Genomic DNA, 24,677 nt, shown 5'->3' on the forward strand with positions numbered 1-24,677 from the left:
TTCAAGAATTTTAGTTAGGATTTTTTGCTCATTTCTTTTCTGAACTGGTACTATAAACCTTCCAATATAGTCATTTATAAGAAATAAATGAACTAAAATCCGAGGGCTGACGTAAAGGCCTTCAATCATATTCAGGGTTTATAATTGTTTTCGAGGCCATTACTGTCAACATTTGCTACACTTCCTCTCTCTATTACTACATACAATGTTTCGTAGTTAATCTGCATGTTTACAAACTAGAACCTCTCTCTCTCTCTCTCTCTCTCTCTCTCTCTCTCTCTCTCTCTCTCTCTCTTAGTTCAGAGATAACGGATACAAACTGGAATTGAAAAGATGCAACACCACTCAATGTGGTAATTTCTTTAGAAACAAAATAGGAAATTTACGAAGCAGATTTCCAGTGCATGTAGTAAACAGTAACTCGGTAAAAGAGTTCAAGAATAGGTTAGACAAAATGATAAAAACTCTCTAAACGTTCTTACCAAATTGCTCTACTCAAGAGTAAATGGGGTCTCCCTGGATGGACTAAAAAGTCTTTGAGACATCCAAAATCATTGTAACTCTCTCTCTCTCTCTCTCTCTCTCTCTCTCTCTCTCTCTCTTTCTCTCTCTCTCTCTCTCTCTCTCTCTCTTTCGCTTTTTTCCATGATATGTCCTACTTTTATATTTTTTAAAAGACTAATAATCTCTGCTAAAAATAACTAATTATCACTAATACCTTACAAATACGTATTCCCTTATTCTAAAAATGGAAGTCAAGTACAACCAGTTATTTTATTTTATTAGAAATACAGAAGAACGTTTTTTAAAACTAATACATCAATATTCTGATGTATCCATTATCACATCGCTATTTAAGCAGAGCAATAACTAAAGAACTGCTTAACTTTACGTACCTCTATTTGGCGTTCACATAACACATTTAATGATGTGGCTTATAACGTTAGACACATTATGAGTAGTGCAAGAAAGGAGGCTAATGAACGTTGAGAAATTAACGATTGTTGCATAATTGCTTGTTGCAACTGAAAGTATCATTACAGTGGGAGTTTTGAAATGAGGATATGCGTTTGAATACCTTCAAATCCAAAAATAGTAGATTCAACGGATATTTTATTTAATTCGCAGAATTTACTATTACAACAATGTTGTTATTTTCGACAAGTTTACTAAGATTTTCCAGCAAGTTGATCTCAATATTCCGTCGTTTTGTAATTTTACATTAAAAATATTAATTCTAGTAAATGTTCTAATTGGCGTTTATAAATCACGAAGATAAAATTATCTCGAAACTAAAATAATTTTCCACACGTTTGAATAAAGTTGAATTCTACATACTGTCGATTTTTACTAATATCCTAATGGTATTTATTCCAGTAAATGTCAGAATTAGTGTTTATAAATTAGTAATATAAATAAAATCTTGAATCTCAATTTTTTTTTTTCATAAAGAGGGTATGGCGTAAAAAAAATTTAAAAATATTCTTTATTTTCTCACTGGTGGAGGTATGATATACTCTCCTAGCATACAAGCACAACTTGAAGGTAACTTAAAAGTATCAATAGCGAAAGGAAAATACTGATCGTAAGGATCATAGACGAGGAACCTGTGATAGATATTCTTCTGAAGACACCTCGATTCATAGCAAAACGGCACAAAGGGACATGCTTCCCCCGGACCAAGACACTCTTCTATACGGGTCGTCTGCGTATAGGTCTTGTAATTAACCTTTATATTGTTTACGATTACCCGCCATTTACCGAAAATATTTTGCATCCTCAGAGGACGCACATAGGACGTCTCAGACGAGCACAAGTAGGTCTCCTCTTCGAGTGTCAGAAGCTTTTCAACTGACAGGGCGGTGTCAAGATCTCCGACGTCTGCGTACAGTCCAGTGAAGATGTGGTGGAAATGCTGGACTGCTTGCTTAACTTCGTATACGGGATACTCTGGGTCTTCCAGGCACCAGGATTTAGTGTTGTTTTTTGCGCAAAGAGGCACTGGAGGTTCGTAGTATTCGTTGAGGTCGTAGAGAGGCTGGAGGGTGTACGATGGTATGTGGTATGCTGCAGGTGAATGATACAAAGGGGAGCTTGCAAAGACTGTTGTCGCTAAAGTTATCCATACCTGTGGATCATTAGTAAAAAGAAATTAGAATATTTGTCACATTAGGATAATTTCAGAGGGTTAGGTTATAAAAATCAAGCAGCAAACGTTTCTCTCTATCAGAAGCCGAGCAAAGTAAAAGCACTTTTATTAGTATGTGATGAGGCAAATCTCTAAAATTTAAAGCCTAACAAGACATAACTGCCGGATATGCAACACTAAGACCAAATTACACGAAGGAGAGAAACAATGAAATACCGCTTCGTAATTGAAAGTAATGTACCGCAAGTGTATCACACACACTCGTACACTGTAACGGTATTTGTGTTTATATATATATATATATATATATATGTATATATATATATATATATATGTATGTATATAAATATATATATGTACCGGGTATATATATATATATATATATATACATATATATATATATACATATATATATATCATATATATATATATATATATATATGATATATATATATATATATATACATATATATATATATATATATGTGTGTGTGTGTGTGTGTGTATTGTCGTTATCGCTCTCCGCTCGTACTGATAACATGTTTATGCCTTTATATTCTTGGATCATTGTGTTTGAATTTTTGTGCCGTTCTTAACTGGAACGGCTTGTATATATAGTCATGCTCCGTCCAAATAAAGTTAGTTGCATTCACTCCACTTTTCGGTTAATACCTAACTGGTGCTTCCTTAATAGGCATTTCGTTTCCAATAAATTTCTTCGCGAAAAAAAACTTCAACTAGAGGGGCACTAAATAGAGCGCAGACCTCCGCCACAGCAGCTTATTTCTCAACCGTTTGCTTGACCTCGACCTTGACCTTTGACCTTAACGTGTATTAATTTGGGTTGATTTTCATACAACCAAATATGAACCAAGTTTGAAGTCTCTGTGACAACGATGTCCAAACTTATAGCTAATTACGTGAATTGGACATTTTGCTTGATCATGACCGTGACCTTGGACCTTGACCTTCCAAAACTTAATTACATCCAGCTTTTTACATAACAGTTAATGCTTGCATGTTTCATTACTCTACGATTGAAATTATGGCCAGGAAGCTATTCACAATGAAACACACACACAAAAAGGTGGTAAAACATAAACTCCTTCCAACTTTTCTGGAGGTCAACCCGAGAACAATGAAATTTGATGGTAGAATGTCCGAACTAATCCATCTCTAATTCCGAAATCAAAATCGCCTTACCAGCGAGCGAGGGAAGTGTTACAATAACCCCCACATTATTGTGAGAAATAATTGATTTATTGGCTCAACCAACTGACGTTATAACCACATATGGCATTACCTCCGCCAACGAGGTTGGAAGGTGGTTATGTTTTTACCCCTGCTTGTGTGTTTGTGTGTTTGATTATGAACAGCTTCCTGGACACAATTCTAATCGTAGAGTTATGAGATTTGCAGGGATTATTAATCCTTATGTAAAAAGCAGGAAAGGAATAAATTTTGGAAGGTCAAGATCACAGTCAAGCAAAATGTCCAATTCACTTAATCAGCCATAAGTTTGGAAATCATCGTCACAGACACTTCAAACTTGGTTCATATTTGAGTGTATGAAAATCCACGCCAATTAGCACAGTACATGTTAAGGTCAAAGGTTAAGGTGAAGGTCGAGCAAAAGGTCGAGAAATAAGCTGCCTTCGAGGAGGTCTGTGCTCTTCTGAGTGCCCCTGTAGATATCACTATATTTTTGGGAACAATGTTCTACTAACTCATGCCGATATCTGTCGAAGTACCTTGAAAATTCTTAGGGTCAGTTCCATATCAATTATTCATCTTAATATTTGGAAAAGTGGATGTTTTTTGTAATGCATTAAGAAAAGAAGCTTCACATAAATGAATAATCTTGAATCTCTATATTATTTATTCATTTAATTATTCTTAGAACAACCGCTTGTGCTTCATACTACATTTAGTATAATATGCTTGCATAAATGAAAATAATCTCCTCCCACAGTTTGCCTTAAAACAATTGCTTTTGCATTAAGGTATTTTCTATTTTGAAACATAAACTAAGTCTAATTAACCCGTTGTCACCATTTCAACATGAGTACTTTCATTCTTTATTGTATTTACGCTGTCTTTACGATAGTACTCCTATGTGTGTGCTTTGAAGTCTTACATAATATTAGTTTATTTTTTCTTAGGAAAATTTTCTCGAACGATGTACGGCGTGTACATCGTTCGAAAAAATTTAGAGAAGACGTAAATACTGGAATATTATCTTGTATGTTATGTAAATTTTGTATACACCATTCATACATACACACACACACACACATATATATATATATATATATATGTGTATATATATATATATATATATGTGTGTGTGTGTGTGTGTGTGTATGTATGAATGGTGTATACATATATATATGTATATATATAGATATATATATATACATACATACATATATATATATATAACATCAAGTGTAACCTTTTCTAGTCCACTGTTGGATAAACGACTCAGACATGTCCTTAATCATGTCTGGGGTTTGCCCATTTCATGATATATATTACGGAAAACATTGGTACTCGAATTTCTTATTTAATGTTACAGTATTTACAAACTAATTTTGTGTCTATGTTGTGAGTTAAAAACTTTCGTAATTAACTAGTGACGTATTAATAGCTAACAGTTGACATATAGGTAAGAATATAATGATCAATTTAAATAACTTTGTAAACTGTAATGTAAAAAATTACTTTTAATTTCAGATCTTCGCTCACTAATGATCCAATCACCACTCAACCCCTCCCCCCGCCCTCCACCAAAAAAAAAGGAATAAAAATACTATAAAAAGTTAACAGTAGGAGTAACATACGAAACCAAAGCAAGCACAAGCAGGATCATTAACATAATCAGCTGCAGACTGAATGTGGCAACAATAAATGACATCATAAATTCTTTGCTATCAGGTAGAATTAAACTTCGCTTAGGAAGACGTAATTTCTTTGCAACAATAATGCTGATTGGTTTTCCAATTATTATTATTATTATTATTATTATTATTATTATTATTATTATTATTATTATTATTATTATTATTAGCTAGGCTACATCCAAGTTGGAAAAGCAAGATGCTATAAGCCCAATGGCTGCAACAGGAAAAAATAGTCCAATGAGGAAAGGAAATATGGAAATAAATTAACAATATAAGATGTAACGAACAATAAAAATAAAATATTTCAAAACATTAACAATAGTCAACAGATATTACATATATAAACTATACAAAGAGTTACGTCAGGCCGTTCAACATAAAAACATTTGCTGCACGTTTGAACTTTCGAAGTTCTACCGATGCAACTACCCGATTAGGATAATTGCAGAACTTGGGGACAGCTAGAATAAAACTTATAGAATATTATGGAGTTTATGAAAACAAGAGAATATAAGCAGGTAAACATAGGAACAGAAATATATAAATACGGAGTCTTACAAAAATGAATAAAAAAAAAGGACGAAACTTATTGGCTTTTTCTATAAAGAGCTTTTATTGAACAATTCTTTAACGTGACAAAAATAATTTTCCTGAATGGAATTTTAAATTACGTTCGAAACTTTAAAAGACGAGAATGTATGAAATTAAAAGAAATGATCCCCGAAAAAAATGAATGGAATTTAACGAAAAGGCCAATGGACACACACACACACACACACACACATATATATATATATATATACATGTATATATAAATGTTTATATATACTATACACACACACACACACATATATATATATATATATATATGAATGTTTCTATACTATGTATCTATATATATATATATTTATATATATAAAAATGTTTATATACTATATATATATATATATATATATGTGTGTGTGTGTGTGTGTGTGTGTTTGTTTTTAAACCCGCCTTTACTTAAACAAACTTTAGATTATAATTTCTAAATGAATATAAACAAAAACCGTCATCACATATAAGAGATGACACTGATTGCCAACTCTTCTTAAGGTTGAAAATCCTAACAACTATAACGCTAATAACAAACTTACGGATCTCACTCTTGTATTACCGCGACGAACGGAGAGAACCAAGGAGGTTAAATGCCGGATGACGTAAGCACCGAGCGACCACCGAAACGACCGCTAACCACCGACCGTAACGGGTCGCTGGTGGTCGTAGTCGCATGCGATCGAAGACGGGCTGGTACTTTCTCCGTCTCTTCGGGACGGGTGGTTTATGACTGACAGGTTTATTATTATTATTATTATTATTATTATTATTATTATTATTATTAATTAATAATAATAATAATAATAATAATAATAATAATAATAATAATAATAATAATAATAATAATAATTATTATTATTATTATTATTATTATCATTATTAGGGTTAAAATAATTTTATCTTTTTATATGATGGGATGGGAAAGCGAATTCTTTACTTTGAACTTACATATGTATGTGATTGGAAGACGTTAAATAATTACTACTACTACTACTACTACTACTACTACTACTACTACTACTACTACTACTACTACTAATGATAGCAATCAGTAGATAAATAGAAGTTACCATCTCTATGAGATAGGATATTAAAGAACTATCAAAGTCATTAGTATAAATTTAGCTACTACAATGATTCAATTGGCTGATTTCTGTTGTTACTAAAATAAAGATAATTTTATTTCGTTCTTCCTCTTCCTAGTAGCTTAAGACGCCAACATATGTCTTTTTATAATTTATATATGAATTATCTTTTGGTGTTGGTAATGTTTTCAAAATATTTTATTCTAATTATTCATTACTTCTTATACAATTTATCTATTTCCTTATTTCCTTTCCTCACTAGGCTATTTTTCCCTGTTGGAGCCCTTGGGCTTACAGCATCTTGTTTTCCTAACTAGGGTTGTAGCTTAGCTAGTAATAATAATAATAATAATAATAATAATAATAATAATAATAATAATAATAATAATAATAATAATATCAACTTTAGAATGAGTAATGAATTCAAAAATGAATTCCTATTTAGATAACATATTTATTTTCTTAATAAGCCTTGAAAATGTGACCTTGATCTTCATCCTTCCATCAATAGATGGCGTAAATAAGAACATAAATAATAACTTTCTTCGGCCCCGTGAATAACAAAAAGGGAGTTTTAGACATTAACCTTGATTATTCGGCTTGACCGGCAATTTAAGTAATTACTGTTCTTATACAGTGTTTACTATGTAGAATTTCCATAAAATTAGTTAAAATTATTTTAATTACTTATTAGAATTAAGGGTACCACAATCATCCCCATATCTCTCACTGATTTTGGTTACTTATTTGGAAGGTTTTCGTCTCTCTCTCTCTCTCTCTCTCTCTCTCTCTCTCTCTCAGTGTCTAGATAGCTTGATGCTAAATTGATATGAATATATAATAAAAATGATTGGACAAGCTACCTAATGAGATGTAGGAATGTCAAGAAACCGGTAAATGTACAAGGAAGCTGGGTGGGTTTCTCTCTCTCTCTCTCTCTCTCTCTCTCTCTCTCTCTTCACGCATTTAAGTATATAAACTCTTAAATATACTTATAGTGTATATATACATATATATATATATATATATATATATGTATATATATATCAATATATATATATACTGTATATATATATACTGTATATATATACATACATACACATATATATGCATATATATATATATATATATACATATATATATAATATATATATATGTATATATATTCATATATATATCAGTTCAAATCTCTCTCTCTCTCTCTCTCTCTCTCTCTCTCTCTCTCTCTATATATATATATATATATATATAAATATATATTTATGTGTGTGTGTGTGTGTATATACACACACACGCACACATACACTCACACACACACACACACACACACATATATATATATATATATATATAGGCACCCATGCGTTCTCATCTAACCACGGCCCATACAAAATATCTAGGGAATGATTCGATAAATGGAATGATAATATCAGTCTAGACAAAAAATTAAGACACCAACTCACGTAAGGAGATAGGTCAGAAAATTGAGCAAAGAAGAGAGTGTAGAGAAAGAGAAAAACAGCGAATATACGAACAAACAGAATCACTCTGTCTAATCAATGAATTTATCTGGACCATATGCAACTTTGCATATATAGATGGTGGAGTAATGAGTCAGTACTGACTCAAGAGATTATGGGCGAGCATTACCACAAGTATATAATTGTTTCTAATTAGAATTGAAGAAAATGGGAAGTAAAAGGATTTAATATAACTTTGGGAGTTTAAGATAACAGCGTGAATGGAATATAAAATGACCATTAAACTTGTGTGGCAATGTCATGTTTGATCGTATAAGTTACAAAAAGTAATCAATGCTTTGAAAAGGATTCCAAAAGTGATATAATGGAAGGTAAATTAATTATTATTATTATTATTATTATTATTATTATTATTATTATTATTATTATTATTATTATTATTATTATTATTATTATTACTTGCTAGTTGGAAAAGCAGAAAAGACTCTCTCTCTCTCTCTCTCTCTCTCTCTCTCTCTCTCTCTATATATATATATATATATATATACATATATGTATATATATATATATATATATACTGTATATATATGTATATATATATTTATATATATACATATATGTATATATATATATATATATATATGTATATATATATATATATATATATACACTGTGTATGAATGAATGACTACAGATAGATATATAGATAGATAGATATAAACGTTTAGAAGAAATTCTTTACTAACCTTTCCTGGAATGTATCAAGATGCTTACTGACAAATACTTCGCTAATATGAATTGGAAATTTCGTGATATATAAGAAGTATTAAGTAAAGAAAATTAACAATGTCACATCGTCATAAGCATTGAATACTTATTCAGTACTAAAACTTTCACAGGCAATTATGTATTTATTAGGGAGGTCAGGTCAAACCTAACAATTAAATGGTGATCTCGAAGCTGTTTTAAAATGACACTTCTCAAAAGTTATTGTAAGAAGTTTAGAAAAAAGTTAACTGGTGACTGAAGCACATTTATTATTATTATTATTATTATTATTATTATTATTATTATTATTATTATTATTATTATTATTATTATTATTATTATTATTATTATTATTATTATTACTTGCTAAGCTACAACCCTAGTTGGAAAAGCAGAATGCTATAAGCTCAGGGGCTCCAACAGGGATATAGCCCATTGAGGAAAGGAAATAAGGAAACTACAAGAAAAATAATCACCAATAAATATAAGATATTTTTAGAACAGTAGCAACATTAAAATAAATGTTTCGTTTATAAACTATAAAAACTTGAAAGAAACAAGAGGAAGAGAAATAAGATAGAATAGTGTGCCCCAGTGTACTCTTAAGCAAGAGAACTCTACCCCAAGGCAGTAAAAGACCATGGTACAGAGGCTATGGTACTATCCAAGACCAGAGAACAAGACCTAGAAGAGCTGCTTACCATAGCTAAAGAGCTTCTTCTAACCTCATCAAGAGGAAAGGAGCCACTGAACAATTACATATTTAGTAATCTATCCTACTCTTTATCTGTATCCTATGCCCTGCTAAAAAGGATTTGTTGCGAGTGAAGCCCCTAATTAGCCATAATATATTTTCGACCAGTATTCTAATGATTTGAAAGTAATTTAAAAGTTTACAGGTCCTAATTAATCAATAAATGAAAGAGATAAATTGTTTGTTCATGGGATAAAAATAATCAAACAATCTTAAGAAAAAATGAGAATGAAAAAAAATCTCTTCTATTAATAGTTAGTCTTTAATTAACTCCTCCACTGTCAGACTCACAATCGTTCATTCAAGGTCACAGTACAAAATAGGTAAAAAAAAAAAAAAATGCTTATTAAGTTGTGCCTTGTCAAGAATTTATGCAATTTTTAATAAGAATGTTCGATTATAACTACTGAATGAAAAGTCGATATATGAAAACAGATTAGGTTCAGGAATGAATATATATATATATATAATATATATGTGTGTGTGTGTGTGTATGTGTGTGTGGGGGTGTGTGTGTATATATGTATATATACATATACATACATACATATATATATATATATATATATATATTTATATATACATATATATGTATATATATAGTAGAGAGAGAGAGAGAGAGAGAGAGAGAGAGAGAGAGAGAATGCCATGCTCTCGGTCATAACTCACCACCAACGTAGGTCCCATATTCCTTCAAGATGCTAGAGTCTTGGACTCTTCGTCTGTTATGATGCGTAATTCTATTGCCCTTCAGTTTTATATATGACCCCGACCCCCCACCCCCACCCCCACTGTAAGTACACTCCCGTTACCCCCCTCCCCCCTCCTTTTCTTCCATGCTATTCTAGTCTTTGGTTTGTCTCACTTAAAATTCTACTGATGATTTTTAAAGACGTGGTTTTTTTTCTAAGAGTTATGAGAGTTTGAGGTGTAAGGAAGAGAGAGAGAGAGAGAGAGAGAGAGAGAGAGAGAGAGAACCGGCATCGTTTATGTATGAAAATAAATGAAATAGTTTAGAAGCAAAATTTCATCAGATGATGAAACACGTAAGATGATATTGTTAGGTGATAGAAATTTGTTAAAATTTCTAATAATAAACATTCATATGCATATTCATTATGCAAAGAAATAACATTTATTTATATAAATCTATTTTCGACTTGAAAATAAACTTGCTATAAAAATAGCGTTTGGGTTAAATCACGTTCTACTTCATATAATATTTTTTTTTATCTTATCAAGCGGTTGGATAAGTAGTCACCCCTTACTCTTATCTGGGAAACTAGACCACTTAATTTTACCTCAAAATTTAACTTTTTCTTTTAAATAACACTAAATTATTACCATTTCCTTTAAACCCCGTGAAGAAGCTAAAACCAAAATGCTTATACAGTACCTGGCTAGTACAGTGGTAACCCGATAACCTAGCATTCATATGACAGATGATCGATCCCAGCAATGGACCGCGAGTTTAAGCTGTTTACTAGGGAGGCCACTGCTGTGATTGGGCACCAAAGTGGAATCTGGCTACCCGACTGACGTTATGGCGTGCGTCTCCTCGGATGATACTGGTACTAAAATCGGATACCTTTACTTAAGGAGTTACCTGGACAGAGGTTCATCCAACATCTAAAACACTTAAATGTGGATTCAATATAATAAAAGAAAGAGAGAGAGAGAGAGAGAGAGAGAGAGAGAGAGAGAGAGAGAGAGAAGTCTCCTAGGATTAGAGGTAAATGTTTAGTTGGAGAAAGATTATGACAACTTTTTCTCAAAATGTAATATTATAACCCATATAACAGTACAAGAATTGTTTAAACACGATCATAATACGTATTACTAAAAGTGGGTTTAAAAGCTGACACAAAAGTCTTGAGTATTATTATTATTATTATTATTATTATTATTATTATTATTATATTATTATTATTATTATATTATTATTATTATTATTATTATTATGTTTTCTTGCTGATTCCAAAAAAAAGCGAAGTATCTGCAATCCATAAAAAAAAAAAAAAAACTGGAAAATATTAACTGTTCAAGATAAGACTAATTTTTCAAGACGTTTGCTTAATGGCTTTATAGCTGTACTATTTCCTCTGTACTCATAAAAATATCTAATAACCCAATGATAAATTCTCTTGGACTAACCACCGTTTTCTTTGTGGTTTGTTATATGGTTACCGTAGAGGGTGGCCTTTGGTTGGCTGTGCCTATCAAAATAAGTACATGCTCTCTCGCTCGCTCTCTCTCTCTCTCTCTCTCTCTCTCTCTCTCTCTCTCTCTACACACACGTATACATACATACATATATATATATATATATATATATAAATGTTGATATATGTATATATATATATGTATATATATACATATATACATATATATGCATATATATATATATATATATATATACATGCATGTGTGTATTAGTATGTTAGTGTGTTTGAAAGTACCTACATGAACGTGTTTACATCAGTAACCTGCATGTTTACAATAGGAATACGCATTTTGCGTAAAGTACGCAAGAGGCCATCTACTGTTAACCTCCCTTCTTGGTGTTGACGCACGGTTAACCAAGTGACGTAAACTAACATATACGGCCTCGTTAGATAACAGACTTGAGAAGATTTCCTTCAGGTAAACAACATCCCAGAGATGTAATTACATTGCAAAAGTAGTTTGATTGGTTACATGGTTTTTCTCTGCATCGAAAGATTACAAAATGTTTATTCTTTTGTTTTTATATTCAATCACTTACTATCATAAAAGTTGAAATTATTTACAGTTTTTTTTCGCATTCATATTTTCGCATAGCTAAGAATTTAGTCTAAATTATTATTCATATTCGTATTTTTTATTCTACTCTAATTATTTTGACAGAAAATATTAAATCACTCTAAGTTTTATCTCCTTTATGTTTTGATCATAATTAAAATTAGATTTACTTCCTTATTTTGTGTTAATTCTATATAAATTTGAAAAGCCCATTACAATTTCCCAGTGGATCATTTGTCGCATTCATTAATCAATTGTTAAAATGTAGCTGCAGCCACTATGCAGTAAACCTTCATAACAATAGTTGCTTCATCTACCTGCCTATAAGATTTATCAGCAGTGAACTGGTACTCCTTGAGATACTACGCCATTCAACCCTGACTTACATGTACTTTATTATTTCCTTCATATTAAAGCCATCTTTATATATGCACACAAACACACACAGATACACAGACATAATATGTATATATATACCAATATATATATATATATATATATATATACATATATATATATATATATATATATATAAAGAACTCAAAGATATCATCATCGTCCTCATTATCATAATCACCCTCCTTGACCAGAACATCTTCTAAGAAAATATTCATAATAGAACTTCATAACATATATATATATATATATATATACATATATATACATATATAAATATATATATATATATATATATATTTATATATATATATACAGTATACACACACATATATATATATATATATATGTATATATATATATATCAGTATATATATATATATATATATATACGTATATATATAGTTCCTGAAGAAGTCTATTATGAACATTATCTCAGAAAACGTTCATGTCAATAAAGATGAACGAAACCTTGGAAGAAAGACATAAAAATATCGTCCACTTTCGTCGTCACGCTGGTAATAGTCTGGGCCATTGGGATCATCTGGGTCACAGAGGTTACCTTCAGTAATTATAGTTTACTGAACAGAATAATAAAAGATTTTTTGTATGCAAGGAAACTTGGAGGTCTTGTAAGCTGTCAACAACTCACTGTATGTGATGTAATGATAGGGTATGATGACAACGTATTGCCATGAATTCCCATTGATTGCTGAATGGGAATGTTTGTAAATCTGTGTACTAGTATTTTTAATATATTTGTATTTAAAGGGTTTTTTGCACTTCAACCTTAAATAAGTTTGTCCATTTTATTAACCTTAAATAAGTCTGTCCATTTTATAAACAGAGCTTCTAAATAAACACAAAAATATATGCAAATGTTTGTAAATCTGTGTACTAAATTTCTTTTTAATATATTTATGCTTAAATTGTTTTTTTGGACTTCAACCTTAAATAAGTTTGTCCATTTTGTAAACAGAGCTTCTATATAAACACAAAATTTTACAAAAACATAAGGTTAGTCAGTACACTGAAGTTAATCATAAGAAAAAAGGGAAATAACCGAAAAATAAATTTGCTCCGGTGAAATGGCTGATTAAAAAAAAAATTTTGTGTGCTAACTATAAAATTCTAGTTCCCAAAAACCAAGATATTCTTATCTGGCAAAAATATAATTATTAATGAAATTGAATTTAAAGGGTTTTCGAGTCTATTCGAAACATCACTAATTCACAATCTGTGGGTCGTGAATTCAAGCACTATTCAAGCCAGGTGATTCACAATCCACATCTTCACCGCCCGTGTGAGCTAAGAATTTGGGGCAGGGGGTGGATCTAAGTGTCTATCAGCTGAGGCATCAACAGCCTTCGCTATGAAATTGACATGCGACCTTCAAAAACCTTTATAGAGTTGATGGTTTAAAATGGGTAATTTTTCTTTGATCTACCAGGGTACATGTTCTCTGACAGCAAGTGTCAGCAATAAAAGAATACTAAGAGCTTGAAATTAAGTCTAACTTTTAAGAGTTCGCATATGCTATTTGATGCTCTTATCACTATTATTAACATGTTATTACATTTATTATTTAAGGTTAAAGGTGTCTGGTTTCAGTTCCAGTTTCATCAGAACAGATGTTCACCAGAATATCAGCCAAGAAAGCCCCACCTCCTACATGGTGCCCAACCGGCCTCCGCATTAAACAGCTTAAACTCACGGTCCCGGGCTGGGATCGATCTGTCGCAATCCGAATGCTAGGCAAACGTTACCACTGTATTGTTATGAATAAGAAAATCCGTTTTCTATAAAAGAGGCTTTTGGTTGAAAATAAAGTAACAGTTGCTAGAGCTAATATCTTCAAAATAATGAATTAAATTCTTACATAATACTTGAATGTATAATGAAAATGCGCTAAGAAAGGGATGAATAATAATACCTGAGAAAGTTTTGCTTATCGTCGACATATAAAACTCAAGCAAATTTCAAATTCTTCCCCAGCACATCAGCCACATTTTACTGCCAGAAAAAATAATATAAATGCTAAGTCATTTCTCATCGTGAATATTGTTCAAATATCCACAGTCATTGTTTATAATCTACTAAAACTAAAGACATTTGCTTGAAGTTTAGGATTCTTAACATGTTCTCTGCAAAAGAATAATGATCAAATCTCATATTTTGTCTGATTCATATCCAAATTGATGGCACGCTTGCTGATCCTAGCAGCCATAGATATTAAAGCTCGCTCATAAATGCCAGAGGCCAGGAACATTGCCATTACCCCTGGTTAGCAGGACAATGCCCTAGAGATTAACCAGATATACAAATGCCCAAGCTCCCTCTTCATCCAAGCTAGGGCCAGGGAGGACCAGGTAATGGCTGCTTTTGACTCAGCAGGTAGACCTATAGGCTCCCCAAACACACCCCACCCTTAGGTCACAAGGATGGTGAAGTTATGGCACTAAAGAAACTATCGACCTTGAGCGGGACTCGAACCCCAGTCCGGCAAAGAATCAGGCAGGATGCCTCCAATAGGCCATCACAAACCCCAAAGATATAAGGTTACCTGCCAGGTTAAATAAACAAGGATATAGGTAGACTCAACTCTAAGATCTCTTAAACGTCTTTTAAATCAAATGAAGATTAAACATATAATTAGTTTACCATCATCATTGATAAACTTTTAATCATTACGATCATTAAAATAGAAGTAGAGTAAACTAATATTTTAATTATTAACATGAATATAGATTCAAAATAAACCAATGCTATACATTTTTTTGGAAAAAGAAATATACTTAAGTTTATCAATTTTTTTAATCATGTTTATAAACTAAGTTCTCATAAAACAATAATACCTCATAAATATAATCTACAGTTTATTAGTCTTCTGCTTCTAGCTCTTTTACTATTCACAGCAGGTCCTTTAGTATAGTAATGCATAAATTCTAATATATTCTTCTTTTCCATTATAGAAAACGGCTACTCCTGTTAGAAACTCAAGGGTAATGCAACTATAGTCTAAGGGGTTATTAACTTTTATAAACGAAAGTATACGAGGAAATCCCGTAGATATTTTTACACTCTTGTGATCCTTTTGATTATCCACAGGTTTGGGAGTAAACTTGCGTAAAATAAACGGCTTTCCAGTTTTATTTGTAATTAATCTTGATTTTTCTATTATAGAGATAGAGTTATAAGTAGGCCTACCTTAGGTAAAAGATATACAGTAGAGAGCGAGAATGAAAGATCTAAGAAAAAAAAATTCAAATAAAACCCAATTTGAATTATCAGTGTTTTAGAAACTTCAGAAGCAACTAAGTGGAAAAATTAGGCTAATTAAGGAAAATAGAAATAACACATAGGAGATAGAAGTCAATGTAATAACCACTGAATACAATTAAAAAGATATAAATATACAGAATAGAGGTGCCAATACTATGTACAAGGATAGATAGGAATGAATTTTGCTGAGTTTAAGATTTATGAGCTAAATGAGTCTCTCTCTCTCTCTCTCTCTCTCTCTCTCTCTCTCTCTCTAATAATTCCTTCGTTATTGTTTATTAGATGTTGTCCACACTAAATACCATGCGCCATTTCATCGTTAAGTTTTGGTTTATAAATATCCATCCAATTATTTATTGCATTTCTTAAAACGTTTATTTACTGATTATGTTTTGAAATGAAGTTTTCCTGTAATACCTTTTCGTTATGTTTGATATATATTTTCTATAATTTAATTCTAAGTAACACAACTAGAATTTAATATATATATATATATATATGTGTGTGTGTGTGTGTGTATATATATACATATACATATATATGTATATATATATATATATATATATGTATATATATATATATATATATTCACATATATATTCATATATATATTTATATATATATATATATATATATGTATATATATATATATATATATACATGTGTGTGTGTGTGTGTGTGTGTGACTAGGCTTGAAGATGAAGCTTCCATGTAACACCTTTTTATATGGTTAAATATATATTTTCTATAATTTAATTCCAAGTAAAACAGCCAGGATTTAAGACCACCGTCAACTCGGAAGACCAATTAGGCCATAAAAAAGACCATGTCGGTAGTTACTCTTGACTATAAGTCTCTAATTACAGCAAAGGTGAGTCTAGGAGATCTCAACTCACTTTCATACGGATGACTATCACGGTCAATGCCGCGTTCACAGACCTCATTTTACGTCATTCTTCGTTCAATTTTGATGTGTTAATCATGCGATTAGGAACGAAAGATTTTGAAAATACATTAATGGTATTGATAATAGCTTTTGTAAATTAGAAATCATATAGATATCTGTATCCCTCATTTACATAATTATTCTTTCAATTTTAATGTGTTAATCATGCGATAACGAACGAAATATAATGAAATTTTATTAATGGTATTGATAAAAATGTTCGTAAATTGAATAGGATATTTATAAACGTACAATTTTGAAATAACCGCAATAAAGTGAAAAATCCCATCTCTATTAGAAATGAGATAGACATACGTATAGTTTAGAAATAGTCGTAATACAGTGAAAAATCCAATCTATATTTTGGAAAACCTAACGAAAGGGAAAGTGTCCATTCGTTCAGCACCATAGACGTTCGCTCAGACGAAGATGGGTGTGGTTTTGAACTGAGGTGTAACTGTGACGGTCTCTTCGTATCCTCCTTATTAAACCTAATTGCTTGACGTGTTCTCGTAAAGGAGTGGTTGGTGAATGTTAATCCGAATTATTGACTGATTCACTATAGAAAGTTCTGTTTGATTATGAAGGTAATAGCCCCTTGGTTATTAATTTCACTTGGGTAATTATCGTTCATATATTTGTCTTTGTCGTTGAATTACTTAAAGTGGTATGAATAAAAATATAAAATATATATAATTAAAAAAATCATGTAGGAAATTACTACTATTTACCAGCATGTATATTATTAACTTTTCAAAACCGTTTAAAAAGATATATTATTTCGAAATATTTTTTGAAAGTATAATTTCTACAACTTTCATCAACTAACTTTTATATTTGATACAATTAAGGTTTCAAAATGCTGTACTGGCCCCCACCTCCTCCCCCCAAAAATCAAGATTTCCTAATTTTGTGGACTAGATTAATCTAGTAGTTCATTTGACGATGATCGATAGATTTTTTTTTTTTATCCAGAATTTTGCTATCTTTGAATATTTTTCGAAAAGTTCTTTTTATTGTAAATATTTTTTCGAAAAGTGCTTTTTATATGCAGTACAAGAAAGCAAAAGGCAGATAGCTTATTTCAAGTTTAGATTTGTTCCTCAAATACTTGAACGTTTCCATTCTTCGAAAGTTTTTAACGAACTACTCTTAGACTACTCTGTGTGATGTTAGTGAGAGCTACTCGAATTTTTGCTTGAGGGTACAGAAGGGAACACTATTATATCTTAATTCTCTTCCTCTTGTTATTTTTAGATTCTTATAGTTTATGTATGAAAGATATATTTTAATGTTGTTATTGTTCATAAGCATTTCTTGAAGTTTATTTCCTTGTTCATCTTTCCTCACCGGTCTATTTTGCCTGTTGGGGGCCTTGGCCTTATAGCATCCTTCTTTTCCATCTAGGGTTGTAGCTTAGGAACTACTACTACTACTACTACTACTGATGTAGCTTTGGAAGTACTACTACTACTACTACTACTACTACTACTGCTAATGAACTTTCCCGTGGATATGTCATGTAGACATTATACACAAGTTCCTTTTACTTTTTATATCGGACTCTTCTTTTCTAAATAGGTAATGTAAAGTTCAGGCTAGATATTGAATATTTTGTCCTTTTCAGTCTTTGATAAAAAATTTATACAAATGATCGATTCTATGATCCTCTCATGGCTAGTTTACTATGAATTTTTATGATGGAATAATAATAATATATTTTTTTCAGTTATCTAAGAAATATTTAAATAAACGAAAATTTCGAAGTTTAGAAATATAGAAATAGAAAATATTAGTTACAAATATAGAAAGAACTACAGGAAATTCCCATACGTATTAAAATAAACCTTTTCTATAAAGCATCATTATACAACTCTAATCTTGAAGGGATTTGCATTTCCGAGTAAAAACCCCTTTCACAAAGTTTAAATGAAACGTTCCCTCAACCACAAGATCACCACAGTAATTACTTCTTTCTTACTTTGCCATACACCGAAGACAGTGGCTCCTTTCCGACTCCGTGAATGGATGACGCAACTTGAAGAAACGTCTCTTCGCCGCTGTCAACAAACGACTGTTAAGACGACTCAAGCGGCTTCCCGTTTTCTTTGCAATATATTATTCCCGTTTTCTTTGACTATTTTTTCCTTTAAGTAGCTTTTTTTTTTGTCCGTGTTATTAAGGTAGGGCAATCTGAAACGAGCATGTTCTTTAGTTTTGTATTTAAAATAACTTCTTATTTAGTGAGTATGAGAGAAGGAATGAATATGGGATTTGACTAATTCTAGGTTATTTACGAAAAAGCAGGGTGCTATAATCAGAAGGGTTCCAACAGGAAAAAAATAGCCCAGTCAGGAAAGGAGGCAAGGAAATAAATAAACTACAATGGATGTAATGAACAATTAGAACATGTTCTAAGAGCAGTAACAACATTAAAATAGATCTTTCATAGATAAAATATGAAAATAGTCTTATGTTAGTTTTACGGGCTGCCCTAGTGAATGAGTCCGTATCTAAACTATAGATAAGGCGTTCTTAAACGAACGAACACACAAACGAACTTATATCAGCCTGTTAAACAAGCAATTATCGCAAGAGGGTCTGCCCCTCTCTTTTATTCTTCTCCTGTACTTCTCTTTCTCCCTATTTCCTTAATCTTTCCCATCCCGAGTACCTGCCTTTGAGCTATAAACTGGATTGTATCCAGGGGTACTCTTCCTTTCCCCATATTCCCCACTTCCCTATTCTTATTATTATTATTATTATTATTATTATTATTATTATCATACCAGACGGATACTAAATTATGTTTACTCAGTGAACATTTTACCTTTCCGCCTCATGAATACAAACTAGAGCCAGTAGTTTAAAAGATAATTACTAATTCACCTAGCTATTTAGGTGTGGCTCTGATGCCAGACTAGAATAAATACTGTACACACCCAAACCGTATCATATTGTTCCTATCACTTTTGACCTAGGAGAAATACAGAGTGAAGTGGTTGCCAATTCATGACATAAGTAGGCCTACATAGAGAATATGTCTATTCTGTATACCTAAACAACATTCTGATTAAATTCAAGGGGAAGTTACAAACCCTTGGGTATACTAAGTAAGGTTACATAGAGATGTGTCTATTATGTATACCTAAAACAATTTTGATTAAATTCAAGGAGAAATTGCCAACCTGGAGTATTCTAAGTAGGCCTACATACAGATATATCTATTTTGTATACCTAAACAACATTTTGATTAATTTAAGGGGAAGTTACAAACCCTTGAATATACTAAGTAGGCCTACATAGAGATATGTCTATTCTGTATACCTAAAAACTATTTTGATTTAATTCAAGGGAAAATTATAGTCCCTTAAGTATACTAAGTAGCGCTACATAGAGATGTGTCAATTCTGTACACCAAAAAACCCTTTTAATTAAACTCAAGGGGAAATTGCCAACCTTTGAGTATAATAAGCTTACCAGCAATGAATTGCTCGTTATATACATTACCATATATTCATGTAAAACAATGAAAAGTATATAAAAGTATATAAAAGCAGCCAAGTAAAACATGAAAATGGATCAATTACAATATTCTCTCAGTGATCAATCAAACACCAGTGCTCGTGGAAAACCGATAAATTTTTATAATTAGTTGTTTTCTGCTTACTTGATTTTCGGTTATTTGTATGTTGGGTTAACATTAAATGAGAGAGAGAGAGAGAGAGAGAGAGAGAGAGAGAGAGAGAGAGAGAGAATTAACAGTGGATGAATATCTTAATCAATGTATTCAAATGATTATATATATATATATATATATATACAGTATATATATATAGTATATAATACATATATATATATAAATATATATATATTATATATATATATATAATATATATATTTATATATATGTATATACATATATAAATATATATAAATATATATATATATATATATATATAGTATATATATATATATATGTATATATATATATATATATATTTATATATACATATACGAATATACATAACTATATGTATATATATATATATATATATATAAATATATATATATATATATATATATGTATATATATATAAATATATATATATATATATATATATATAAATATATATATATATATATATATACTATTTACATATACAGTATATGTATATATAGATATATATATATATATATATATGTATAAATACATACATCATATATATATATTATATGTATATATATACTATTTACATATATATGTATACATATATATATATTATATATATATATAAGTTATATACATATATATATAGATATATATAATATATATATATTTACATATGTGACCAACAACATCAATAATGAATAATGGAGTAATAAAATGCTCCAAACCTTATGACACAAATGATTGTTATTTACAAAATTCATGCACTAAAAATGACACCAGAGAGCACCACTTAAGCAATAAGAATTTTCTCTACTCTTTTAACAAGCAAAGAAATAACGGAAACGATTTCTAATAATGAAGGGGACGTTTTTAGGACCATATAGATTTCGGAGAAAAAAGAGAAGAGCAGAAAGCCTGAGGCAACCGCTAATGCCTCTTGGCAAATAATAAGTGGAATTACATGAAATAATAATTGTGTGCTCGCTCTCTCTCTCGCTCGCTCTCTCTCTCTCTGGCTCTCATCTTTCTTCAACCCCGCCCTTTACTTTTGCGGTGCACTTAAATATTAGTTTGGAAGGCTTTCAAACAGCAACCGAGATGTTCATTTTCTCTTCTAAATTATATGATGTTTCTTGTGTTTATATATTTATCCATTTCGAGATAATGTCCCGTTTTCTTAAGAAAAACGGAATGGAAAATATTAGGTCTTTTTAGCTAAATTCGAGTTTCGAGATGAAGTCCCGTTTTCTTAAGAAAAACGGAATGGAAAAATATTAAGTCTTTTTAGCTAAAACTGTTGAGTATCGACATAAATAGACGAGATTCAACGTTACATTTTTTCTCTATATTTTATTTTGTATTCAATTATTTTTATTCCTTCTTAAAAAAGGAATGAAAGACATCTTTAACTAAAACTATCATTCTCAACACAAATAGACGATTTTCAGCATCGTATTTTATCCCTTTATATTTCATATATTTTTCAATGTGTTTTTTTTTTTTTTTTTTTTTTTTGTCATTCCCTCCGGTTATAACATGTACCTCTACCATATTAATCAAGAAACTATTTCTATTGTATACTAGACAAACGTTAAGCAAAATAAAATAAAGACATAAATTGCAACTATCTTAAAGAGCGGAAGTGGTTACAGGAGATATAACTTAAAATACATCCTTTTGATAAATTGTATAATATTCGGATCAAAATCCTTGCATTAAAATATCATATATCTAGAACAATAATGTATTATCTTTCCTTGGGTACTCATGTCTTATCTGATGTTATCACAAAACATGGAAATCGAAGCGAATTTTTGGGGGGATTTTTAATTTTTGGGGGGGATTTTTATAACTGAAGGTGAAAAGAAAACCTGGATATCAAGTCACCAATTTAACTTGGTAAACGCTATCCAAATAAGAGAGAGAGAGAGAGAGAGAGAGAGAGAGAGAGAGAGAGAGAGAGAGAGAGAGAAAATTGAAATGAAATTATAATACAGATACAAACAAAGCCACTCAAACACCTTCTAAAAACATAACAAATCCTAGAAAACCACCCACCCCCCAAAAAAGAAAAATACTCAATGAGAGAAAGGAATATAGTTTGACATTTAAAATAATGGGATTTTGAATAAAAAAGGAATGCAAAATATACAAGGAAAAAATTGGGATATGTAAATATAATTAGCCAAAAAGATGATAAAAATTTGGTTACTAAACTTAAAAAAAAAACGTGATTTTGATAGGATATTCTCTGTAAAAATATACTGTTCTCAGCCGTATTTCAGTAAAAAAAAAGGCTACCGTACTTTTACCATACTTTCTTATCATCTTCTACGGGGTTGGTGAGAGGAATATCACTCCTTTACGTCAATATATCCGTTTTTAAAACGGTAAACATCCTGGAATAAATGTTGCGAGGCATTTACCGTTTTTTAATGCAAATTCTTAACAGTGTAGGACTATTACACATAACTGATAACTAGAGTAACCTCTAAGAAAATATCTTTATAGAAAAATATGAAAGCACACGCTGGAAATTACAATTCAAAATATATAACAAAGTTTCTTTCTAAAAATGCGACAGAGCAGAAGCACAAGCTGGAAATTAGAATTCAATTATATAACAAAGTTTCTTTCCAAGAAGGTGAAAGAGGAAAAGAACCAAGTATAGAGCCCCAGTGAAGCATTTCACCCAGATGGAAATCTTGGTTCGCGTGTTGGAATAAGCCCAGACATCAGTTTTGCATCTTCGTCAATTTGTTGGGTAACATTTGCAAGTTTCGACTTTTGCATTCACGAGTTTTGAAATACTTTGAAATTATGAAGGCGTGCGTTGTCTCTGAGGTGATGTTGCACTGACATTGAACAAGAATGCCATATGGCCGTATATAGATATACTGTTATACATATATATATATATATATATGTGTGTGTATATATATATATATATAGTATATAAGAGAGAGAGAGAGAGAGAGAGAAGAGAGGACGAGAGAGAGAGAGAGAGACTTGTTTGTTGAGACAATTCTTCCACTTCAATTCATTCATTATCTATATTATTATTTACTACTCCAATTTCGTTACTTTTAACTTTCTTTTACTTGATCTCTACTTTCTCCTTTTTCAAACACTTTTAAATTGTCTTACCAGTACAAGTATTTTTTCTTTTATTATCCATAATAATCACCGCCTTTTTTGCAAGCATCAATCATTTGTAATCAATCCAGAACCTATTTTCTCATCCGAAGACTTCAAAGGTACAGAAACCGTCTTCACTCCATCCATTAAGATATTACTCCGCCAGGGAGACATAACACATCCCTTTCTCAGACAAACTTTCACAATAAACAAGTATGTGAGTTTTTAAAATTTTATGGAAATAATGAGAAATCATTTGCAATAGGGAGTAGTGAAATTAGATAGGTTACAAAAATGAATTTTATCACCAATGAACATAAAAAAAAATCAGGCAAAATAAAAAGAACAAAAAACAAAGAGATGTATGGAAGATATCTTCAGATAGGTTAAAAAGGTTTAAGGGTTTAAAGGCTACTCATGAATGACAAAGGCAAGGGACAGTGACATTTTTCCTATCAAGCAGGACAATGCCATAGAGACTGACAATATATAGATTTTATGATCAGCGCCCAAGCCCCCTCTCCACCTAAGCTAGGAGAAAGGACGGCCAGGCAATGGGTGCTAATGACTCAGCAGATAGACCTATAGGCTCACTCAAACCCTCCATGCTTAGCTCACAAGGATGGTGATGTTGCAGCGACCAAAGAAACTAACGAGTTTCAGCGGGAATCGAACCCGGTCAGTGATTTTACCACAGCAACCACCACCATTATTTGGCATTCTG

General features: G+C 31.0%; 2 protein-coding genes across 2 annotated transcripts in view; both read right to left on the bottom strand.

Annotated features, from left to right (window-relative positions):
- Positions 1 to 24,677, bottom strand: part of LOC137629711 (zinc finger CCHC-type and RNA-binding motif-containing protein 1-like) — a 543,938-nt gene that overhangs the window by 219,105 nt on the left and 300,156 nt on the right. The gene's annotated exons all lie outside the window — the stretch shown is intronic.
- Positions 1,487 to 17,140, bottom strand: LOC137629323 (neurotrophin 1-like). Its single transcript, XM_068360579.1, has 2 exons — positions 17,093 to 17,140; positions 1,487 to 2,128 (listed from the first exon to the last, which is right to left on the bottom strand). The coding sequence occupies exons 1-2, from the start codon at positions 17,138 to 17,140 to the stop codon at positions 1,487 to 1,489; spliced, it is 690 nt and encodes a 229-aa protein (XP_068216680.1).

The sequence above is a fragment of the Palaemon carinicauda genome, chromosome 37 (assembly GCF_036898095.1).
Source record: "Palaemon carinicauda isolate YSFRI2023 chromosome 37, ASM3689809v2, whole genome shotgun sequence".
In the NCBI taxonomy this organism is placed as follows: domain Eukaryota; kingdom Metazoa; phylum Arthropoda; class Malacostraca; order Decapoda; family Palaemonidae; genus Palaemon; species Palaemon carinicauda.